Genomic DNA, 23,553 nt, shown 5'->3' on the forward strand with positions numbered 1-23,553 from the left:
TTTTTAAACATAGAGTTCTTAAATTTGCTGAAACTAAATCTCTAGAAATTCTTAGGAATATTTTTAAATAAACTAAAATCTTTAAAAATCATTTGAAAATTTTCAATATCCTTCGACAGTTACCATAATTATTGTTAACTTTAAATAGTAATATTTTTTTAATTTTCTATTAAAAATTGTCTATGTTTACCAAATTTACATGTATCAATTGATTATTCGAAAAATGTTGAATTTAAAACGTCTCTTGAGCTCGCATAATCTTACAAAATCAAAATTGCTTAATTTCAAACTATTATAATTAGAAATTGTCTAAGCACTAAATGCAATGATTAAATTCCAAGGGATCAAATAATTTTAAGTAAAAAACGGTTTTAATTTTTTAATAGTAAAATAAAAAAGACAATATTTTGATTTAATTTGGTCTCAAAGAAAAGCTTAGATTTCTACGTTTAGAAAAAGAAAGATGTTTGTTTAAATTTTGATAAATCAATACATTAATTAAATATTATATATTATGGAATGTATATTCAATTAAAAAAATATTTAACATCTACTAAAAACTGCACCTAAATTTTCCGAACTGTTAAAAGCTGGTTTCTGTTAGTTTTTTAAGATTGTTTAAATTCTGAACTTTATTGTCAACCATAATTGTTATATTTGTAACATAATGAAAATCGTTACTCAAATTTAAACCAAAGAATCTTCAATGTGGACAGACAGACCATCCTACTTTGTTACATTTAATTTCAAACATATTTAATCAGCATTGATACAAAAATATATATTTTACCTTTAAAGTTTCATTTAAATCCTAAATAGTAGTTTGAAATTAGTAAGAAATTAGATAATTCTATAAGTTAAGAAAAAGCTCTCACTACTTGCGGTAGCATATTTTAGTTTTAAATAGAATAATTTTGTTGTATTTAGAAAATTTTTCGAGAATAGGAGGAAAATGGGGAAAACGCAGGGGGATAGGGGAAAGACTGCGAATCCTGAATTCGAAATAAAGTCTCAGGAGGAAATTCTGCTTATCTACGATCAACCTCGAAACGCAAAGCGTGGAAATCAAATTTAATTGGCTAGAAATGCACGTCAGGCTTATGTATTATTTCGTTGTAATCGAATTTTAACGGGCTACTGTTGCAACGTTGTCATCACAAGTAAACACTTTACGTACTTGCGCTTATCAAATCACCCACATGTAAAGTATATATTTTACGTGAAATGCTTTCTGCTGTAAACATTTTTTTAAAAATATATTCTAAAAACACGTGTATGCAATCGTAATTTTTAAATTGCAAGTATTGCCACCGGAAATTTTCTAGTATTTCACATTAAACTTGAAGGAAACAATGAAAATAATAGTGACTCTTGAAAACTCATAAAAAAATCCGCAAGCAGTTATAAGGTGCATAGAAATTGCTTTAAAAATTTTTTATTTTAGTTATTCGTTTACGAAAGTCCCTCTCGAGTTACAATACTGAATCGGCTTCAGTTTTGATATAAGTGATATAAAACACGTCCATCCAAATTGAAAAACGATACGAAATGCAAAGTAGTTACAATTGCCACTGAACTATGGCCATAAAATAGAATAATAAAACTATGACAAATGGTATCAAGATCAAATTAAATTAAATCAAAAGTTGACAACATTTATGTAGGAACATTGTTCTAAAGTCAAAGGTTTGAATACATAAAAAAAACATTTGAATTCTATTGATAAAAAATCATACAATCTAGATAGATCTACATTCTACAATTATTGGCTTTTTGTATTTAAATTTTTTTATTTCTTTTCAAAAATTAAAACCATTTTTACAACTTTTGATATTCAGATAATTGGATTTTTTGTCTGTCTGCTTTTTAAACAATCGACAAAATGCAGGAAATAAACATTAAACTCCGTAAATTTAAATTTGCAATGTTACCAAATGAAAGCCTTTAAACATAGAGAATTTCCGTAAAGTCGAATTTATTGCGCAGAACAGAAAGACTCATTTTTTCTATATTTTTTGTTATCTTTGCAATAAGGCATACAATATCAATTTGGAGACATTTCAACTTATTACAAATGATAACTTACAACACATTTGAGAAATTTAAATCGGAAACCATAAATTAGAAAATTCTCAAAATTAAATTTTTCAATTAAAAATGTTCGACTTCATAACTGAGCAAGCACTAAAAGATTCTAATTTTTTAATTGTAATTTGAAAGATTGAAGTTTGAAACCAAATAGATAATTTGTATTTCTTTGATCGAAAAGAATTATATCTCAAACATTTTCCATTTAAAGTTACTCAACCATTTAGTCTTCCAAATTCCAATTTGAAATAAAATTTTAGAATCCTGATGGACTCAATTCAAAATTAAAAGCATTAATTTTTAAATAAAGCATTTTCGAATGATTTAAATTTTAAACAAAATTTCTGTGTATATTTGAATGAAAAATGAAGTAAATTATAAACGATTCAAGTTCAAAAATTGTCTCTAAATTTCCCAGACCGATTTTCAGATTTTTCCCATCCAGTTTCCTCAGATGAAAAACTCGATGAGGGGCTATTCACCCCGGAAATCTCATTCCATCACTATATAGTAAAAAAATCGAAGATTCAGAATCACGAAAATCAGATTAAGATTCACAAAATTTCTGAGATCCCAAGACTCAGCAGACTCAAAAATAATTGAAAAAAAGTTTCAAATCTCGTCGAAAATTTTTGAATTCTTCAAAACATCCTTGAGAGATCTTATGAAATCCACCGGGTCACAGTAAGAGATCTGGAATCTTAAATGGCGAACTCCGATTTCGGGAACGCGGGATTTACCTGATTTCATAAGTGAATAACCCCTCGAAACTCGATCGAACTTAAAATCTGTGATTTTTTCCATGCGAAAATAAGATTTACAAAGAGCCATATTGGACCCCGAATCTCAGAATCTGTCCGGAAATATCCAACTTTTCAGAGTCAGAAATTCCCATGGTTGTGAAGTGGATGGAAAGAATGAATCTGAAAGAGAGGTGCTGGACCCTAAGTTTAAATAAAAGCGGGGCAATCGACCGACAATAATGCACGGCGTGTTCCCCGCGAGAGCTTTATCGACATACCCTAGCAACATAATATTCGGTCTAGAAAAGCGTGCAGAAAGGCAATTTACAATTTTCAACCGTCAGTAAAGTTAGTTTTAACTTAAGTCGATATTTTAATTAATCAAATCGCCGGCATATGAAACTAACACGTATACAAGACTCCAACTACTTTCAGGATCGACCTGGTAGTGGAAGGTACCATTTGGAGAGGAGGAATGGACGAAATTTGCGAATCTTCAATATATGATTATTCGCGAATGTTCGAAGTTGAAACTGCAGTATGTTACCTGCTCGACGTAGACGCATAAGTTTCAAAGGTGGCTGCTGTCGGCCCGTTCTTGTTTCGTTTCGACTTCTCGTATCCAATTCTCACGAATTTTTCGCGAGAGCAAGATGAGAGCCGGACGTGCAATTGTTGACGAGTTGAAGCTCCAAACTGAGAGAAACAGGAACGATTACTCCGGGTACGGATCCCGGATCGGATAGGAGTAGGCGTACGCGTTTACGCCGGCCAGGCGCGCATGTCTGGTACACGTGAGACCAGCTTATTGATCGGTATGCATTCCAGCACGAGAACCGTCGACGTTGTCTAACCTTTCGACGTGGTGGAAACCTCGAGCAAGGTCATATTTTCACCAGTTTTCATCCAGCAATGCGGAAATTTCGAGCGGTGGGACAGGTCAGGGTGAGTGCCGCATTTCCGGCGCCGCCCGGAAACCACCGGCTCGACGATACTGCCAAGTTCAAGACGATCTAGCTACGCACTTCAGAAGATGTTAGGAGAGTCTCCTAAACTAGGAGTCATCAATCTCCAAATCTGCTGAGCTAGGGTTGTAAAATTTCAATTGGGAAAGTTGCGACTGATTGTCTATCTAGCGATGAATGATCTTTTATAGGTTCTTTGATAGATGGAGGGGTAGTTGGTATTTTTAGAGTTTGGGGTAGCTAGATTGAAAGTTGCGAAATGAAACCATGTAGGTTTGATCAATATACTGATTAGTACAGTGCGGAAGACTCTCGGATGTTTCTATCCGTTCATGAGGAGAGAGAATGGATTGAGAAAATCTAAAATATCAGGTTAAAATCGCTCTGAGTTTAAAAATGAGGATTTTTAAATAGTATATTCTATTTGAAGAAACTTATCTTTGGACAATTAATTCTGAATATTTTACAAAATATGTTTTATTTCAAAGTAATTATCCGACCCTAAACAAGAGTCGTATCGTTTTTATCAACTTTTTTTCTCATAGCCTACTTTCAACTTTGTAGAATTTAAATTTTAAAGTATTAGAACTTGTGTCGTAATTCATTTTTCACTCTGAAGCTCCTGAAATTTTTTCCAACAGTATGTTATCTTTAACCATTACGTTTTATGAACGTTTACTGCACTAGGATCAGTGTATCCTCATCCCCCACCCTTTAAGTAACTATAATTAAATTATTAATAAGATGTCGTGACGTTTTGTCCTTTTTTCGTGAGAATAATAATAAATCTTTGGAGTCTACTGCAGATGGATTTATAATTAAAACCCAAAATAAACTTCTTTGTGTAATGTTCTATTGATTCAGTCACTCATTTTGGCCAAACTGATTCAGTCTGGCATGACGGTATGAAGCAATATCTAAATAACAGGCTTTACAGTCTATTCACTCAAAACAGGGGAAATAGGATGATTTTTCACGAAAATAGGGGAATAATAGAGAATTTAATTCTTTTAAATCAAATTATTGCAGGTACAATATTGAATTCAATATGAAACGAGTTTTCAACCGAACAGGTGCATTTACAACTCAAATGCTGAATAATCAAACAAAAAAAAGGAATTTTTAACAAAGCCGCTGAAGTTTCAACAAATCATAGTTGAAACTTCAACCCAAAAGATTAATTTTCAACCATGAATATTATACTTCTACTTAGACGACTTTTCAACCAAATTAATTAATTTTCAATCAAATATTTGAAGTTTAAATATCAAAAAGATTCACTTTCAACCAAAAGTAAATTATTTAAATTTTCAGTTGAAATGTTGAATGTTCCATTAAAGAAGACGTTTTTTTTTATCAAAATACTTAATTTATCAACAAAAAATTAATTTTTAATAACATAGTTCCACTGTCGGCCGAGTATAGGTGAACTTTCAACCAAAAGAGATGAATTCTCAACGAAAAATGTGCAGTAGATAATTTAATCTGAAAAGATATTTTTTAAATAAAAGACAGTTAAATTCAACCAAAGAAGACGAATTTTCAACAAAGTATTTGAATTTTCAACCAAGAGGATTATATTTCTACTAAGAAAGACCAGTAGTTGATAATTCAACCAGAAAAGGTATTTTTTTATATCAAAAACATTTATATTCAACCACAGACGAATATTAAACAAAATATTCCAATCCTCAACCAAACTAGGTTAATTTTCAACAAAGTAGTTGAATTTTCAATCAAAAAAAGATTAATTTTCTACCAAAAGAGATAACTTTTCAACAAAAGTTGAATTTTTAAGTTGAAAGTCGAATTTTTTAAGAAAATGTTTAAATCTTAAACCAGAAAAGATGAATTTTCAACAAAAAAGTTAATTTTCAGTTGAATATTAAAACTATAAAAATAAATTATTATTTTTTACTAAACCGTTGCATTTACAACAAACTAGTTAAACTTAAAAAAAAAACAATTTTCAACTAAATGTTTGACCAAAAAAAATACTATTTTTTAAAAAAATAGTTCATTTTTAAAGCTGAAAAATTGAATTTCCTTAGAAAATTGTGAACTTCTAACCAGGAAAAGAAGAATTTTCAAGCAAGAGAAAAGAAGTTTCAACCAATTAATTAAATTATCACAAAATTAAGCTATTTTATACCTAGCCGTAGTTAAAAAGTCGAATGCTTTAGAAAATAGTTTACTTTCAGACCGGAAAAGATGAGTTTTCAACTGAAAAGATAATTTTCAACCAAGATTTTTAATTGAATAGTTGAACCGTTACAATTACAAACAAATAGTTCAACTTTCAAAGAAAAAATATGAGTTTTCAACAAAATATTTGAATTAAAAAAAAAAAAGGTTCAACCATTTTTTACCAAATGAGATCTATTCTGAACCAAAAATATAATAGAAGATTTTTTAGTCAAAAAGAATTGTTTCGAGAAAAAATAGTTTAATTCTCTTATTGGGTTTTATTACTTCAAATCGCATTTAAACGAAGAAACGAGAAAAGAGTAGAAAAACGGAAATAAGGGAAATAGTGATACAATTTTTAAAGTTAAAATTGACGTTTGACAACACAAACCTTAATAGCTCTTCCCCTTCCCACTTATTAATTGATTACAACAAATTAATAAAATTATTATAACAATCGCTTTTTCCTAATTCTAACACTGCCATATGTTAGCATATTCTATTGAATCCAACATTTTTAAACTAAAATTTTTACCTCACTCGTATCAAAGTAAAAGCAACTAAACCAAACAAAGGCGATAACACACACGCCGACAGCGTTATCACAAAGTTAAATCAAATTCTGAACAAAATTATGCCAAAATGGAAAAAATTGAGATTCTTTGAAAATTACTCGCTTCGAGTTGCAATCGATTCATTGAGATCCTAGTGTCGACCTTTAACCAGAGTCGCTTTCAGTTCATTTACTCCGAGCCAGAAATATCTTTATGAATACTTACACTATACATTCTCTCCTTGTGCCACGTCACTTGAAATTTGCTCAAAAGTGTCAGCGAAAATAATCTTCTATCAATTGAAAAAATATATATAATAAAATCAACTTCTGAACAATTTTTTTGGAAGCTCTCAGAAATCAGAGCGCAAAAAGACCTCAAAAGAAGAATAGAAGAAAAAATAATCTTTTAGTATGGATTTATATAGTATTTAAACAAATTGCAATGATTTTTAAATCATTTCTGCCATTAATTCATTTTCTTTTTTAATTAGATAAACCTTTGAAAATACATTCACGGCGATATAAAACAAAAAACCGAGAAAATACCAAATTTGTCAAATAAACAATTTTTATATGTTTTAAATCGTTCCCATAATCAAAAATATTTACATTATATCTTTTAAAAATTGTTAAATTTTTTCATTTCGCTTGAAAATATTGAAATCCGTACAAATTCCTTGAAATAAAAATTGATATATTCCCTAAAAAGTTTTCTAGAAATTCGTTAAAATCCTTCCAAATCTTAAAAATTAATCAAAATAATTAAAAATCATATTAAATCCGTGCACGGAGATAAATTTCAGGAGATCGATTCACCGTAATACTCCTTGATTTTTACACGCTTTGGTGCGAGAACTAAGATCTCGGAACCCTTGCTTTTAAGGCATAGGTGTCGATGTTTCAGGCATCCAAGGATTTTATGCTACATATTTTATCACATTTCATAAAAATTTCACGGAATTTCAAACATTTCGAAACATATAAGGAGGTTTTAAGGGGTTTCAACACATTTCTAGGGAATTCTACGTATTTTAAGAATTTTAAAAGTATTTTATGGGAGTTCTAAATATGTCTACTAATTTTAACAGATTTTATCAGTTTTCAAGAAATTAAAAATAGTGCCATGGATTTCTAGGAACTTCGAAACATTTTAAGGAATTTTATAGGATTTTCAGATTCCAAGGGATTTCTAGTGAACTCTGGAAAATAAATGAAATTGCATTAAATGTCAAGCGACTTTTAAAGATTTCAGGGATTCAATTTTAATTCATATTCAAGGGATTTCAAATGATTTATGCTTTACGGAAGAAATTAAATTCTGAGTACTATGACGTAATGTTTTTCGCTGGTCAAAAAACCATCACATCAATAAACTAAATTAAATTTTAATTCAATTAAGACGAAAGGAAGATTAAGATTTATAGGACCTTCAATTATTTGATAGATTTTGGGGAAGAAATTTCAATGGATATCGACAATCAAGGGTTTCCAAGAGATTCTAAAAGGTTTTCATATGGATTTCAATGAAATTTTAAAGATATCAAGCGAATTGAAATATTTTTGTAGGGTAAAGTTTATTTGTACAGAATCGTTCCTTTCTGGAATCTTTTGTAATCTCACGCAATATTTTGCAATCTTCTACAATCCCATGCAATACTGCTATCTTACAATCTAGTGCAACCAAAAAATGCGAATAATTAACCCCTCGAGATTCACTTACATTTTGATCAATTTTTACATTAATAAAATGTTACATGGAATGAATATTTAAGGGGGTAAATAGTTAACATCTGCTACTACCTGTTTATATGTAACTGCTTAAATTCTAGAAATTTTTCAAACTATGGTCAATCGAAAAATGTCATTCAGATCAGTTGGAAATCTTATATTTATTGTTTGAATTTTGATCTAATCGAACAATAATTCGGGAACTTTTTCGAGAATAAGGGGAATTTGAAAAAGGGAAAACACAGGCGAATAAATATTAAATAAAACTTTGCAAAAGGAAGTCGTAATTAAATTATTCTTGTAAACAGAAAATTTTCATTGAAAACTTGAGAGGCACGTTTTTATCGCAATCGTAAACATGTATTCGGCAAACAACTGACATGAGATACGACCTACACAATAGAATTAATAATGTCTTATCAGAGTTTTGCTGACTGCAAGGTGCTGGCAATCTTTACCTATATGGAAACTTCAAACGAAACTACAGGCACTCAAAGAGTTCAAAAAGTCGCGTGATAGACCAAAGGACGTGCTTTGGACCAGAAAACTTATTTCGTTTTATTTTCCATGGCACAGTTCCATAAATGAATGCTTAAAAACATCTCGAATTTCAATTTATTCTGCATTACGATTGCACCTGCTATAAATTTGAATAGCTGAATTTAAAAGGTTGGTTTCAAATGTTTAAACACAGAAATTGATAAGTATTCAACATTAATTGCTTCATTATACAAAATTTGAAAGAAATTAAACATTATAGAACTCCAAGGTAAAATATACAATAGTACACAGGGCGGATTTGAAAATAATAAAATAGAAAAATGCGTATTTGTATCCGCTTTAAAATAAGCGCGACATGGTACATTTTTATCGAGTCATTCTCGAGTTATGACATTTTTCGTTCAAAACGTCGTTTTTTTCAAGTATGATTATCTCCGAATCTATGCACTGTAGAAAAAAGTCTAAAAAGAATAAATGTTTGTTTTTGCAAGCAGATTAATAAATAATCTACTGAAAAAATATAAATGCATTTTTGACGGAGATATAGAACTTTGAATATATTTGACTCTTTTTTTTTTTTGCCAGAAACTTTTGCACATTACTTTATGCCAATTACTGTAAAAGTAATTTTAGACTTCACAGCCCAAAATGTTATCAAAACAGAGGAAATCGGGTGATTTAAAAAAAGTGGAATATTTGGGGAATAAATTCTTTTAAATAACACTAATGTATTTTTGCATTTTTAACAAAATAGTGGAATTGTCAACCAAAAAAGATGAGTTTTTAACCCAAAAAGGCGAATTTTCAACAACAAAAGTTGACTTTCCTAGCTAAAAAGTCGAATGTTTTAGAAGAATATACTGTCTTTTAAATCCAAATAGCCAAGAGAGTTAAAAAGTGACAAACTTTCAGCAAAAAGCAGACTTTAAATTTTCAGTTACAAAAATTATTTTTCAATGACAAAAAATACAGATTTTCATAAAAACAGTTAAATTTTCAGTCGGAGATGCATTTGCAGCTAAAATGATGAATATTAAACAAAACAAAAATGATTTTTTAACCAAATGATTTAATCTTTTAACAAAAAAAGATTAAACTTCAACTTATAAAATGTAGCATTTTTAATCACACAGTTGTATTTTCCAGCTAAAAAATACGATTTGCTTAGAAGACAGCTGTATTTTCAACGCAAATATAACTATTTAACAGAATAATTGAATTTTAAATACAATAGTATATTTTTTAACCACGTAGTTGAATTTCCATACTTCAAAGATGAATTTTCAATAAAAAGGATGAATTTTTAATTTTAAAAAATACGTATTTCCAACAACGCAGTTGAAATTTCGACCTAAAATATGACTTTTTAAGAAAATAATTTAATTTTCAACAAAATGGTCGAGAATTGCCAAACAAAAATGATTCAACTTTGGCGAAAAAAAGTTGCATTTATAACCGAATAGTTGAATTTCTAAGCCAATAAGAACACTTTTTTTAGAAGATAGTTGACTTTTGAATAAAAAACGGTAATTTTCAAGCAAAAAAGATCAATTATCTACCACAAAAGCTGAATTTTTGTTCCAAAAGGACGAATGTTCATCAAATCTGTTGAATTTTTGTTACTAAAAATAGGTGATTTACTAACAAAATATAGTTGAATTTTCATTAAAATAATTAAAAGTTCAACCAAATAATAGAATTTTTAATTAAAAGAAATTTATCCTAAACCAAAAATCTAATAGACTTTTCAATGAAAAAGCTCCTAAAATAAAAAATATGGGTTTTTTGTACCAAAAAGATGAATTTTCAATACAAAAGACTAATTTTCCATCCAAAAAGGCAAATTACAAAAAAAAGGCTCCATCAACACAAGCTTTAAATTCTTAAACATATGATATAAAAGAAACATTCACTCTTGAATGAAAAATTACCTTCTAAAATCTTAAATACGAGTATAAAATGATGTTCGGTATTTTAATGGAGATGGATGATAAATGAACCAGGCACATCCACAGTTAAATTATCAACAGAAAAAAAAAAAAAAAAATTTCCAACTAAACAGTTAAATTTTGAACTAAAAAAGATCAAATTTTTAATAAAAAATGGATTAGTTATATGTTTAGTTTCAAAAATTAATTACCAACCTAGGAAAAAAGGATGTTCAACAAAATAGTTTAATTGTCAACTAATATGACTAATCTTTATCAGGAATAGTTAAATTTTCATCATTCTAAAATTTTTTTAACTAAAGAGATGAATTTTCAATTAAAATGATAAATCTTTATAACAAAAATGAATTCTGAACTCCTTTTCACTACTTTTGAAACCATACTATAAAGTTAAAATGATAAATCTTTATAACAAAAATTAATTATGTCTTAGAGATGGGGTTTACGTAATAGTTTAATTTCTAAATGAATGTTCTCGGGACGTACAATTTGATCTGAAATAGCAAAAACTTCGACATATCGAGATATCGAAATTCGAATTATCGAATATTTTTAACATTGAAAGAATGGAAGTTGAGAATTCAACTAAAAATACGAATTTTCAACTAAGAAAGATTTTTCAGTCAAGAGATAAAAAACTGCAAACAAACCGTTCAATTTTCAATCAAAAAGTTTAATTTTTTACCAAAAAAGATGAATTTCCAATTAAACACCTGAATTTTAAACTAAAAATGTAAGTTTTTAACCAAAAATAGAATTTTCAAATTTTCAGTTAAAAAATTAATTTCTAAAAAAAAATGTCTACAAAATAGTTCCTGAAATTTCTAGGTATATCAACAATTCTCTGACAATTCCCGATTTTCCAGGTGAGAACACATCCTAATAAAGAATTTTTTAATGTATTTTTATTTCAAAGTTTGTTCAAATTAAAACAAACAAAATAATACATTTTGTAATTGAAATCATGAACAATTGAAGAATTTTGAATTTGAAGTGGAATTGATTGCTAAACTGAAAGCGTAACAAATTGGACGATTTTAAATTATAATTTGAAGTCAGATTGTAATTGATTGCAACACTTTCAGTTATCTCCCAAAGAGATTAAAATCTTGGATTGCCTGTTAATTGCGAAAATTACGTAGCCTGCATTTTTCAGACAATATAAAAACATTTTGAAATGAAATAAAAAAAGGTCACGTCTCTTCTCAAAGTGAACTGAATCTTGTTTACATCTCGGTTTAATACATTCTTCAAGTGGCGAGAAGCACTGCAAATTGTTAATTGAAAGACAAAATAAAATGTACATACTCAAATAAGATTAGCTCGAATTGGATAAGGGTATTCATGATTATAGAATGAAATTGAAGCCGGACATCAGACGGATGTGATAAGAACATAATATTTTCAAATTATTTGCATTCATTTCATAATCTGCAATACGGATCATTCGTCACATACCTGATCATTTGATAATAAAAATAAAAATAACAAGAAATAAGTTTAATTTCTCCTGATGAGATCTCTTTTGAACTTTGATTTTCTTTCGATTTTTCGTAATCATACGCTATCGATGGTAAAATGACGAATACCTTCCAGAAGATAGCAAAACAAAGCCAAATCATGTGAGGAAAATATTTTATTTTGCTAACTTTGTATCGTACGAACTGAATGTCCAGATAAAATTTATAAGTAATGTTAAAAGCGTCTTAACGATAGAAGAAGAGGACAGCGCATGACAAGATTAGATTAGACAAAATAAAGTTACTGGTAGTTTGCACCAGTTAAATGTTTGCAGCTAGTGAGAGATTTGTAGACTAAAATAGACGCAACATTTATAAACCTTCCTACTTTCAACCACTAAATAGATACTACGAAATTTAACGGTCAATTTACCAAAAATTTTGCAAATGAAACATGAGATCCTTTATGTAAAACTTGAAAATTGAGAGGTCATTTCCTACATGAGCTAAAATCCAGTTGAAGGATCATTAAAACTTAAAATCTTTATTCGCTAATAGAGCGTCTACTCAAATCCAGGAAAAAAATACCCGCCAATTCCAGTTTTTTCCAGGTATCTCAAGTTTTTCTTCCAGATATAATTCTTCATATTACGGAACCATTAAAATATTTCGAATTTTTCAAAAGCACGCGAGTTTATTATAAATAACTTTTTCTCGGCTTTCAGGGATTCAAGTATTATAATTAATTTAGAAATCTTTGATAAATTAATACTAAGAAAATAATAAACCATTTCTCAAATTTTCTCTGAAATCATTAGTTAGAATAATTCAAACAAATTTTTCTATCATCTTCTTGTACATAAAATTCAGTGCATATTTAGGTAAAATTATTGCGGGTACTGTATTAAATTCAATTTAAACCACTTTAGATTCCTTATTTTTCGAGTAAAAATATTGCATGTTCAACAGGATAGATGAATTTGCAAATAAACAATATTAATTTTCTACCAAAAAAGACGGTTTTTCAACAAAAGAAATCCTCGACCAAATGATATTTGAATTCGCAACTAAAAAATTTTAATAAAAAATCAAATAATTAATTTTCTACGCATAAAAAAACAAAGTGTCTCGACCTTCCGAAATTCGGAATTAGTCCAATTATTATCATAAGCTTAGCTAGTCGCACCGAACAGGGGATTTTTTCACTAAAATGAATAATATTTAACTGGAATACTTGGATTTTGAACCAAAAAGCTGAATTTATACTTAGAGGATAACGTTTTTACCAGAAATAGACCAATTTTCAACTAAAAAAGACCAACTTTCAACACAACTTAAGAATTTTTAGATAAAATCATGAATTTACAACTGGAATAGTTGAATTTTAAACAATAAAAATTATTTTTCATTAAAAATTTTGCACATTTAACTGGTATACTTGAATTTTCAACAAAAAAGATTAATTTTCAACCAAAAGACTAATTTTTACCAAAAAAAAGACGAATTTTCAACTAAAAATTAAAAATTGTTCAACTGAAAATTGAAGTTAAATTTTTAGTTACAAAATTAATTTTCAACCAACCAGATGAATTTTTAACTAAAATGAGGGAATATTCAAATAGAATAATTACATTATCAGAAAAAATTTCAACAAAAAAACTAATTTTCAAGAAGATAATTAAATTTCCGATAAAAGTGATGAATTTTCAACTAAAATGATAAATCTTAAACCGGAATATTTAAATTTTAAATGAAAAGGATGAATTTTAAACTAGTATGATGAATCTTTAACTAGGATAATTTAATTTTCAACCATGAAGATTATATTCTACCAAAACAAAAGAACTAATTTTCTACTAAAAACATAATTTTTTAACCGAAAATTAAATAGTTAAATGTTTAGTTACAAAAAATTAGTGTTCGACCAAACAGATACATTTTCAAAGAGAATAATGGAATGCTTAACTGCATTAAGTTACATTTTCAGAAAAAATAAATTTGAAACAAAAAAAAATCTTTAAACAAGAATAGTTACTTTAAAAAAAAAAGTAATGAATTTTCAAAAATATTGTGAATCTTCAACCGGATAGAATAATTGAATTTCAAACAAAAAAGAAATTTTTAACTACAAATTGTACAGTTAAATTTGTGGTAAAAATAATTAATGCTAAACTAAAGAGATGAATTTTTAACTAAAATGATGGAATATTCGACTGAAATATTTAAGTTTTCATTTAAAAAAAAACGAATTTTCAACAACATTGTTAGCAATAAAAAGTTACTTTAAAAACTGAATAATCATTGTACCTCGTATATACATAATTATGATTCAAAATTCTTGAAATAGGTTCTATATAAAATAAATTAGCTAGTAAAATTAAACCCGAAAAATTAAATATTTATTCGAGTTAGTAACGCAAATTGGTAAAATCCAATTTAAATAACTCGATACGAAATGAATCATAATACAAATTTTATATAACTTTTCCACGTGTACGAAAGAAAATTTCCTAAATATGACTCGTGGCGGGATGACGAAATAACCTAAAGTTGAAGTGAAACCCGTGGCACATTTCGCGATCGTTTATCATTCCGGCTGCGAAAACGCAGTTGATTACAAGAGCGATGGCTTTTTAATAATTAGATGAACCAACGCGATGGCGGAGGGGAGGAGGAAAGAAAGGGAATGAATGCTCGATAAATTGCGAACACGTTCCTGACCAAAATGGCTGGCTAAAATTAGCCAGCGGATGGACATACATGAGGAAAAGGTGACTTGACTGGATAAATTTTGAGACTCTTACCTTGTCGTCGAAGAAAAGTCATATAAAATGGTAACGCCCTGCTGGGACGGCCGCCTTTAGCGCAAAAAATTCAACCCTAGCCAACGACAGATGGATCGCCCAGTAAGAGCTCCCCGGACTCGTGCTTTTGTCACCTGGAAATCAAAGCAAAAAACTGCATTAACTTCACGGATCGAAGTCAATCGAACTCTAAACTCACCTTTAAATCAATAAAACTCTTGCGACTTCTCCAAAAACACCAAAGACTCGCTAATTACCTCTCCTGGACTGATGCTTACTTTTTTTTACGAAGATGTAATAAAAACGTTCCGGCTTGGCAAACTCAAGCATGAACAGTGAATTGTGTCGCTTATAAATCTGCTGCGAAGTACCAGAGTTCAGAGCTATGTTCACTCGTATCAACACCCAGTAGCGTAACTAAAGTAAGGAGGTTTCGTATTAGACTAAAGCAACTGATGTTACAAAAATGTTTGAAAGTTTCAAAGTATATTAAATTCAATTTGAAATCCTGCAAATTCCTTACATTTTAAGCAAAAATATAGCATTAAAAAAAATTAGATGAATTTTTAACCAAATAGTTGAATTTTCAACTCAAGACATCAATTTTCAAAAAGGGTGCAATCGAAAGAATCGATCGAGAAATGATCGAGATTTTTTAAATCTGTGTCGTCGTCCATAAACTAAGTTACCAATGTTGTGCTATTTTTTTACCCTCCTCTCCAATGCTCCCACTTTAAGATTTTAGTTTGCCCCCCCCCCCCATTACCAAAAATTCTCTTAAAACAGAAGAAAAAGGAAATTTTTAACAAAAATTGGGGAATAATCTGATAAGGCCTCCAGTCCATGCACCAGAACGACCGGATCTCAGAATGGCTGGAATGAAGCGTTGACCAATCAGAAAATTTCCGTGGAAACAGTGCCTTTTTCTCGAGCCGAAGTAAGCTGCAGATGAAATTTACTATAGTGCATGTAACATCTGTTGTGAGTGTTTTTTCAAAAGTGTTTATCAGTTGAGGTTATAAAAAATAATAAATTATGAACATAATGAGCTGTGTTGATGAATAAAAGGAACATGATGTAAGTATCAATTTTACGTACAGCCTTATACATTTCTTTGCGTTTTTTATATGAAAAGTTTTATTTGATGCTTTAATATTATGTGCAACGCATACACCGGCTTATATATTTAACAATGTTTCATTTGCGGAAATTGAATAATTTATAACATTTGTCTGGATGTAAAAGTGGAGGGAGAATAAAAAAAGAATTTTTAAATTTTTAATTATATTTTTTATAGTTCCACATTAAATTATTTGCAATATATATTCGTAACATGCATACAATTAACAATTTTGATTCAAAATTTATAATAATTTTGCAGATATACTTAGCATTTATTGTATTTTAAATACTTGTGTACTTAATTTCGCGCCAATAAGCGTTCCGTTCATTTCCAAAGTTGTCAAACAACATGCACCGGAATGACCGTAACCCGGAATGACCGGAACACCAATCACAGATCATGTTTGACAATAAGGAACTTTTTCGTCTTGTCGAAGGTGCTATGCGATTTGTGTTCCGGGCATTCCGGGTAACGGTCATTCCGGTACATGTGTTTAACAACTTTGGAAATTAACGGAACGCTTATTGGCGCGAAATTAAGTACACAAGTATTTAAAATACAATAAATGCTAAGTATATCTGCAAAATTATTATAAATTTTGAATCAAAATTGTTAATTCTATGCATTTTAGGAATATATATTGCAAAAAATTTAATGTGGAACTATACAAAATATAATTTAAAATTGTTAAATTATTTTGTTATTCTCCCTTCCTCTTTTACATCCAGACAAATATTATAAATTATTCAATTTTCGCAAATAAAGCATTGTTAACGATATAAGCTAGTGTATGTGTTATACATAATCTTTAAGCCTCAAAAAAAACTTTTCATATAAAAAACTCAAAAAGAAATGTATAAGACTGCACGTAAAATTGATACTTACATCATGTTCCCTTAATTAATCAACACTGATCATTATGTTAATAAATGATTATTTTTTATAACCTCAAGTTGTAAGCACTTTTGAAAACAAATGTGACACGCACTATAGTAAATTTCATCTGCGGCTCGTGAACGAGACACTGTTTCCGCGGAATTTTTCTGATTGGTCAACGCTTCATTCGGGCCATTCTGAGATCCGGTCGTTCTGGTGCATGGACTGGAGGCCTAATAAAATCCTTCAAATAAAATTAATGTGAATACCATACTGAATTTGATATAAAACGCTTTAAATTCATAACATTTCAAGATTTAAAGTTTAAACATTACTTTTGTACTAAGAAATGAAATTCAACTAGTTGTATTATACGAAAAAAACTAATATTTAACAAAATTGTTTGTATTCGCAATCAAGAAAATACATTTTCTACGAGTTGAATGAAACGAAGTCAAAAGTGATTTTTCCAACAAAGTAGTTGAATTCTTATTTAAAAAGGTGAATTTATCCAACAAACAAGAATAATTCTCTAATCCAAAAGACGAATTTTTTCCCAAAATAGTTGAATTTTCAGATTATAAAGTATAATTTTCCAAACCAAAAATGGAAAGTTTAAATTTTCCGATAAAAAATTATTTTTAAATAAAAATAATTCAACAAAAATGTTACATTTGTTACCAAAGAGATAGAAAAACAATTAGCAAAATAATTGAACCAAGTAGTTGAATTTTTCATAAAAGAAATATTAGTTTCTAATCAAATAGATAGTTAAATTTTCAACCAAAAAGATGGTTTTTCCACAGATCAGATTAATCTTCTGCCAACAAATGAATGTTAACCATATACATCAGTTTTCAATAATATTGTTGAATTTAGAAGTGAAAAAGAGGAATCATCAACACAAAAAATGTTAATTTTACTCCCAAAAAGTGGCATTTATAACCCTAATAGTCGAATTTTCAACAAAATAAGATACATTTTTAACCCAGAAAGTTGAATTTTTTGCCAAAAGACTAATTATAGACCAGCTCAATTAAACGAAAAAAATAACGCATTTTTTAACAAACAAGATTGATTTAGTAACAATTATAAATTTAAACAAAAACTTAACAACGTAGTAAGATAGATTTTTTACAAATAAGATAATGTGCTGCCAAAAAATATGAATTTCAACGAAATACATTATTTTTGAACAAGGTTGTTGAATTTTGAAGAGAAAAAGACAAATTTTCTATAAAAGAACTTAGTTTTCAACCCGAAAGTATCATTTTTCATCAAAAACATTCGACAGAAAATGTCAACGGCAAAAATTAATTTTGAAGCCAAAAAGATTGAATTTTCTATAAAACAGCAGTTCAATTTTCAACATGAAAATAGGTATTTTCAACTTAAATGATGAATCTTCAACTAAAACAAAATAAATTGTTAACGAAACAGTTCAAATTTCAACCGGTAGTTTAATTTTTCACCAATTTTCTTAATGGTTTCTATTAATTCAGTTCACATTTAAGGGAAAAAACGAAAAGGGGAAGTTTCTAGAAAAGAAGGGAAAATAGAAAAATTATGTAGAAAAAAATTCTTAAAAAAAGGAAAAGAGGTGAATGGGGGAATGCGTGTGATGTCTGAAATATAAAAGCGCTTTTCAACACAGAAAAAATTAAAGATAAAATTTACGTTGCGCTTTTTGCTAAATGGTATTAAATAAGTTCTAATTCGTCTACAATAATGTAATTTGTTTCGGAGAAGATACTATATCAGTAAGAACAATTCCTTTTCTTTTTTCTGTTGTTTATTCTATGTTTTACCGAAATTTGCAAACTTCAGCGTCACGCAGTAGACGAGATCAAAATTATTCTCCTAACCTGGGAGAAACTTTCGCCGAAATATATTTAATTTTTAACTGTTGCAAGTCTGAACCGCAACAAATTTTAACTTTTGTTTTGTCTGTGATTTTTTTAATCTGGTGTCATGATTTAGAACTTGAATTCACTCATACTTTGCCGTTATCCCATTACTGCTAAGGACGCCGTAGCAGACGACAGCTTTTATTCCATCCTATGATTAATGATCCTACTTATAGGCTTATAATATTTTTGGTAGGATAAACTTTCGCCAAATAGCATGTAAAGTTTAACAGCGGGAAATTTTACATGCAACAAAATTTAACTAAAGTTTTTTCTGTGAAATTCTATGGTTAAATCTAGTTCGTAATGTTACTTTCACTGCCCCCCCCCCCCCAACCTGTTATCAACCATATGTAGTTTTTGGCGCGAACCCCTCACCCTCAGATTGGTAACATAGTTTATGGTAGGTCCCTCCATGAATAGTGGCATTTCCGGTTCAAATCCTGACCGAGGTAGATTTTTTCTGATTTCTCCAAAAATCATTGGACAAGTCATGGGCTAAATTTATTATCAGAAATAAATTGATTTCCCTGGTCGAAAAATAATATCGATACTTTAAATTATACTCAGATTCGGTCAATTTATTCAGATAGGAATTAATCACCAAAATTTCACAGGTTACAATGATACAGACTCTAGTCATATACTGTAGGAATAGGAGAAACAAGATAAGATTCATATTGTGGCGCAATTTGTTCATTTGAAAATACTGTTATTTGATATTCCTCAAGAAAATAATCTTTTTAACTGTATGATTTCTGTATAAATTCACTGTTCAATTTAGAAAGAATTTTGTCCATCATTTTGAGTACTTATATTTCAATGAACTAAAAATTTAGAAAGTTAAATTAATAAAAACGTTTTTTATTATAAGATGAATTTATGTGTTAATAATTGCGAATAATTAAAAATTATGAGAACTCTATCTGACAAAAAAATATTTTATCTCTAATATTAATTTCTAATTGTCTAATTGTATTCAGTTAATAACAGCTTCGCATTTTTAAATAATAAAACAATACTTCAATCGCTTTTCTGAAGTTTCACATTTCTACATTATTCCTTTACTTTTTAAAAAAATCTGAACCAATTTTAAAACGTATAAGCATTTATAAAAATTTTCACTAAAATAAACAATCCAAGAGCGCATAATAAAAAATAACAATTTTGCTTTATCATCACAAAATCAAGTTTTTTATTTTTATCGTGTATCTGATTATATATTTTTAACATAAAATACTATTATCACATTTCTCCGTAGCACCACTTTCATCTGGTAACAATTATTTACAAAATGTTTATTTACTTTGTTTCATAATATATACTGTTTCAAATTTATATTATTCCGAAAAAGTAAATAACTGTCTTTAAATAATCCCCGCCAGGCGAAAGTGCTGCCATCACGTGGCAAATTCCAAGTACCCGATTCGAAACAATTGGAATTGTTTCTTATCGATCTCAATTGATTATTTCCAGAAGGGGTATAACTAATTTTATTTAATTACGTAAAATAACTGAAAGAAGATTTTGAAGCAAATTTGTTTGATTGTGCAAAGGTAACAAATTGTTATAAAAAATTCGAGTACATAAGTTGAAACGTTCTTTAGAAGACTGGGAAAATAAAAAAATAATCTAGAACTTGTGAAGTTTTCAAAATTACAAAATTAAATGATATTACATAAACATTAATTACAATTCTTGACGCTACTAATCTGAGCGACTTCCGTTTATTTCACTTCTTTCGTCCCTTCCTTTTGCCATTTTTTCACATGCCTTCTTTCATTCTTTCTCAGTTGCTTCATTTAGCCCCTTGCAACTTCGTCCCTGAATCTTTACCACATTATGTTCCTGTTCCCACTTACATATTCTGCACTTTCTGTTCTCTTTCTTTTCCTAATCCATTCCTTCCCTTAGCTCGTTTTCGAATCTAAATCTTGCTATTCTGGTCCACTTTCTCTCTACCTATCTTTTTTCTAAATATTTTGGTACTCCTTTCTTTTATAATATACAGGGTGGACACGCTGGGGCTTACATACATGGCGAGTTGAATGCTACGTGAATTCCACAACAGCAGAGAAGTCATTATACAGGGGTATTTTCATATTTCGCGCCTTTAAAGTTTCATTCGGATCGGACATTCGGTCAAGTCCGTGCATCTTCGGATCAAGTTTATACTAGTTTCCATGGTTGCGTTCGAAACTTCAAACGGATACAAGTGTCAAAACAATATTGGTTATGTTATATAGTAATTACAAATAATAAAAGTGTTCATTTATAATGAAGTGAGACATGTGAACTGAGAAGTAAACGTCATTTTTTTCTGTGCCAGTACATTATAGAATGGCTGCTAAGTGACAAATACTATAAAATAGTAATAATATTCTGTGCTTCCAGTGGGCGAAGAGTGAATGGTGTTTAATGCTTAATTTTACTGCATAAACAAGGTATGTTATGAATAGACAGGATATGTTTTAAATAAAGGGAATGAAATATTACATGCGTAAACTTTAAATTAACATTGCCTACATTTACTGACAGCGATTAGGGAAAACAGGTGAATCTGAACATATCCGTTTGAAGTTTCGAACGCAACCATGGAAACTATCAAACTTGATCCGAAGATTCACGGCCTTGGCCGAATGGCCGCTCCGAATGCAACTTTAAAGGCGCGAAATATAAAAATACCCCTGTATAATGACTTCTCCCCTGCTGCTGTGCAATTCGGGTAGCATTCATCTCGCCATGTATGTAAGCCCCAGCGTGTCCACCCTGTATAATACCATCTATTATATTTTTATTCCTCAATTATCCCTAATCTTTCTATTAAATGTCTTTCCCTTCACCTTTTTTCAATTCTTCAAAGCTTACTATAGTCCCGTCTTTTATATTTCTAGCATTTTAAGGATCTCCCTCCTTTCTTATTCTTATCTCGTTAATTCTATCACCCTTCCTCTCCTTTCTTCTACTTACCCTAAACACTTTCTCGATAACTCCTTTGCCTTTTCCTTCCTCAGCTTGAAACCTCTCAAGCTCTATGATCCTTTCTTTCCATCCCCTGGATCTCTGTTCCATAAACTTATTATCGGCCATACCAGCATATCAAATAACCACATGTTCATTCTCCAATTCTTTACCATCTTTTTCCTATTCACCATATCTGTTTCATTACAGCTGCTGTTGTTTATTCTCTATATGATCTGCATTTATTTTCGAAGTATAACCCAAATATTGAAACTTTACTTTTTCTAACTTTATTCCCTTCCGTCTTCCTGTCCATTTCTCCGCTCTGCTCCCTCCTTTTCTAAACCTCATTATCTTTGTCCTTTTTATATTCAAATTCAAATTTTTCCCATCTAAGTATTTCTCTAATCTTTTCCCTTCTTCATCATCTGCTATCAAACTATATCGTCTGCGTATGCCAGTATATATACGGGACATTCCACATTCCACCTTAATTTTTTTTCACGTAAAATATTTTTTTTCTTGTTTAACACTCAAAAATATTCGATAGGTATTTTTTATTTCAATATGACACGCAAAGCTTGCGAGAAAATTTTAAAACAAAATTTATGTTCATAAAAAAGTACTTTTTTTAATTGCGTACTAGTAGTCTTGCGCGCGCCACGGCGCGCGCCTATTTATCTTTTTATGAAAAAGAATAAATGAACAGCCTATCTTTTCAATGTTATACATATTTAATGAATGTCGCAAAATATTAGAATAAAATAATACAAGACATCAAGGGATGAGTTCTGTATCTGAAACTGTAATTAATCTTTTATAATAGGATTTCAACGAATTCTTTATTTTTAGGTAGAAAATGAACTATTTTATTCCAAATGAGCTTTTTTTGTTTTATTAAAGATTAATTTACATCCAATATTGATGAATAGCATTTCCTATGATTTTGTAACTCACGTTGATGATAATCATATTCTTTAAATAATGAACTTTGCATTTTTACACCACAATTTTGCTCGTTGCCACTCGGTAAACTCTTCCCTGAAAATTTTGGTTAAGTCTCCCCAACATCAGTTCATGCAATCAATGTCATAACATTTTTAGTAATAACTGTTTTATTATTCCGATTTATACCAAATCAGTAGACTTCTTTGTAAGGCAAATTTCTGCCAATTTTCGATTATCGGGCTTAGTTAAGTCTCCCACTTTCCTCTGGACTTATCACATTAAAGTTTATGAAAAACATAAATATTTTGTTTAAAATGAAAATAATAATTATTATATTTCAAATAACATTGAAATTAATGAAATATTGTATTCAAAATAACACTTTCAGCAAATAACTATTTGAAAAATTATCATGTGGGGCGAAGGTGTTGTAAAAAATTTAGTTGATGGTGGTTGATGGAGGGTCAAGGTGTTATAACTGTTTTACAGAAAAATAGTCTTTTGACTTAAAAGTTTAAGAAGCGGGACAAATTTTTTTATTTCCTAACTGGCAATTCTTTATTTGTTTAAAATTCGTCTTTCTAGTTGGAAAATTCATAATTTTAGTTAAAAATGAATCTCTTTGGTTAAAAAATTTACTATTTTTTTAAAATTATTTTTTTTCGGAAATAAATTAATCGTCTGTGTAAAAAATTAACTTTGCTACTTTTGGTTTGAATTCGAATTTCTTACAGAAAATTAATCTTTATGATTGAAA

The 23,553-nt window shown here is 29.4% G+C and overlaps 1 protein-coding gene across 3 annotated transcripts in view; it reads right to left on the reverse strand.

Moving 5' to 3' along the window:
- Positions 1-15,329, reverse strand: part of LOC117183144 — a 19,850-nt gene extending 4,521 nt beyond the window's left edge. For 2 of the 3 annotated variants that reach the window (XM_033376347.1, XM_033376349.1), the window contains exons 1-2: positions 15,181-15,329; positions 14,982-15,115 (exon numbers count right to left, since the gene is read on the reverse strand). In XM_033376347.1, the coding sequence (XP_033232238.1) occupies positions 14,982-15,003 (22 nt within the window). In that variant the 5' untranslated portion in view covers positions 15,004-15,115; positions 15,181-15,329. Of the gene's footprint in view, positions 1-3,378; positions 3,540-14,981; positions 15,116-15,180 lie in introns of those variants that run through there. The other variant, XM_033376348.1, reaches the window with a different exon arrangement.
- Positions 15,330-23,553: the final 8,224 nt, after the last annotated feature.

This window comes from Belonocnema kinseyi, chromosome 2 (genome assembly GCF_010883055.1).
Source record: "Belonocnema kinseyi isolate 2016_QV_RU_SX_M_011 chromosome 2, B_treatae_v1, whole genome shotgun sequence".
NCBI lineage: Eukaryota > Metazoa > Arthropoda > Insecta > Hymenoptera > Cynipidae > Belonocnema > Belonocnema kinseyi.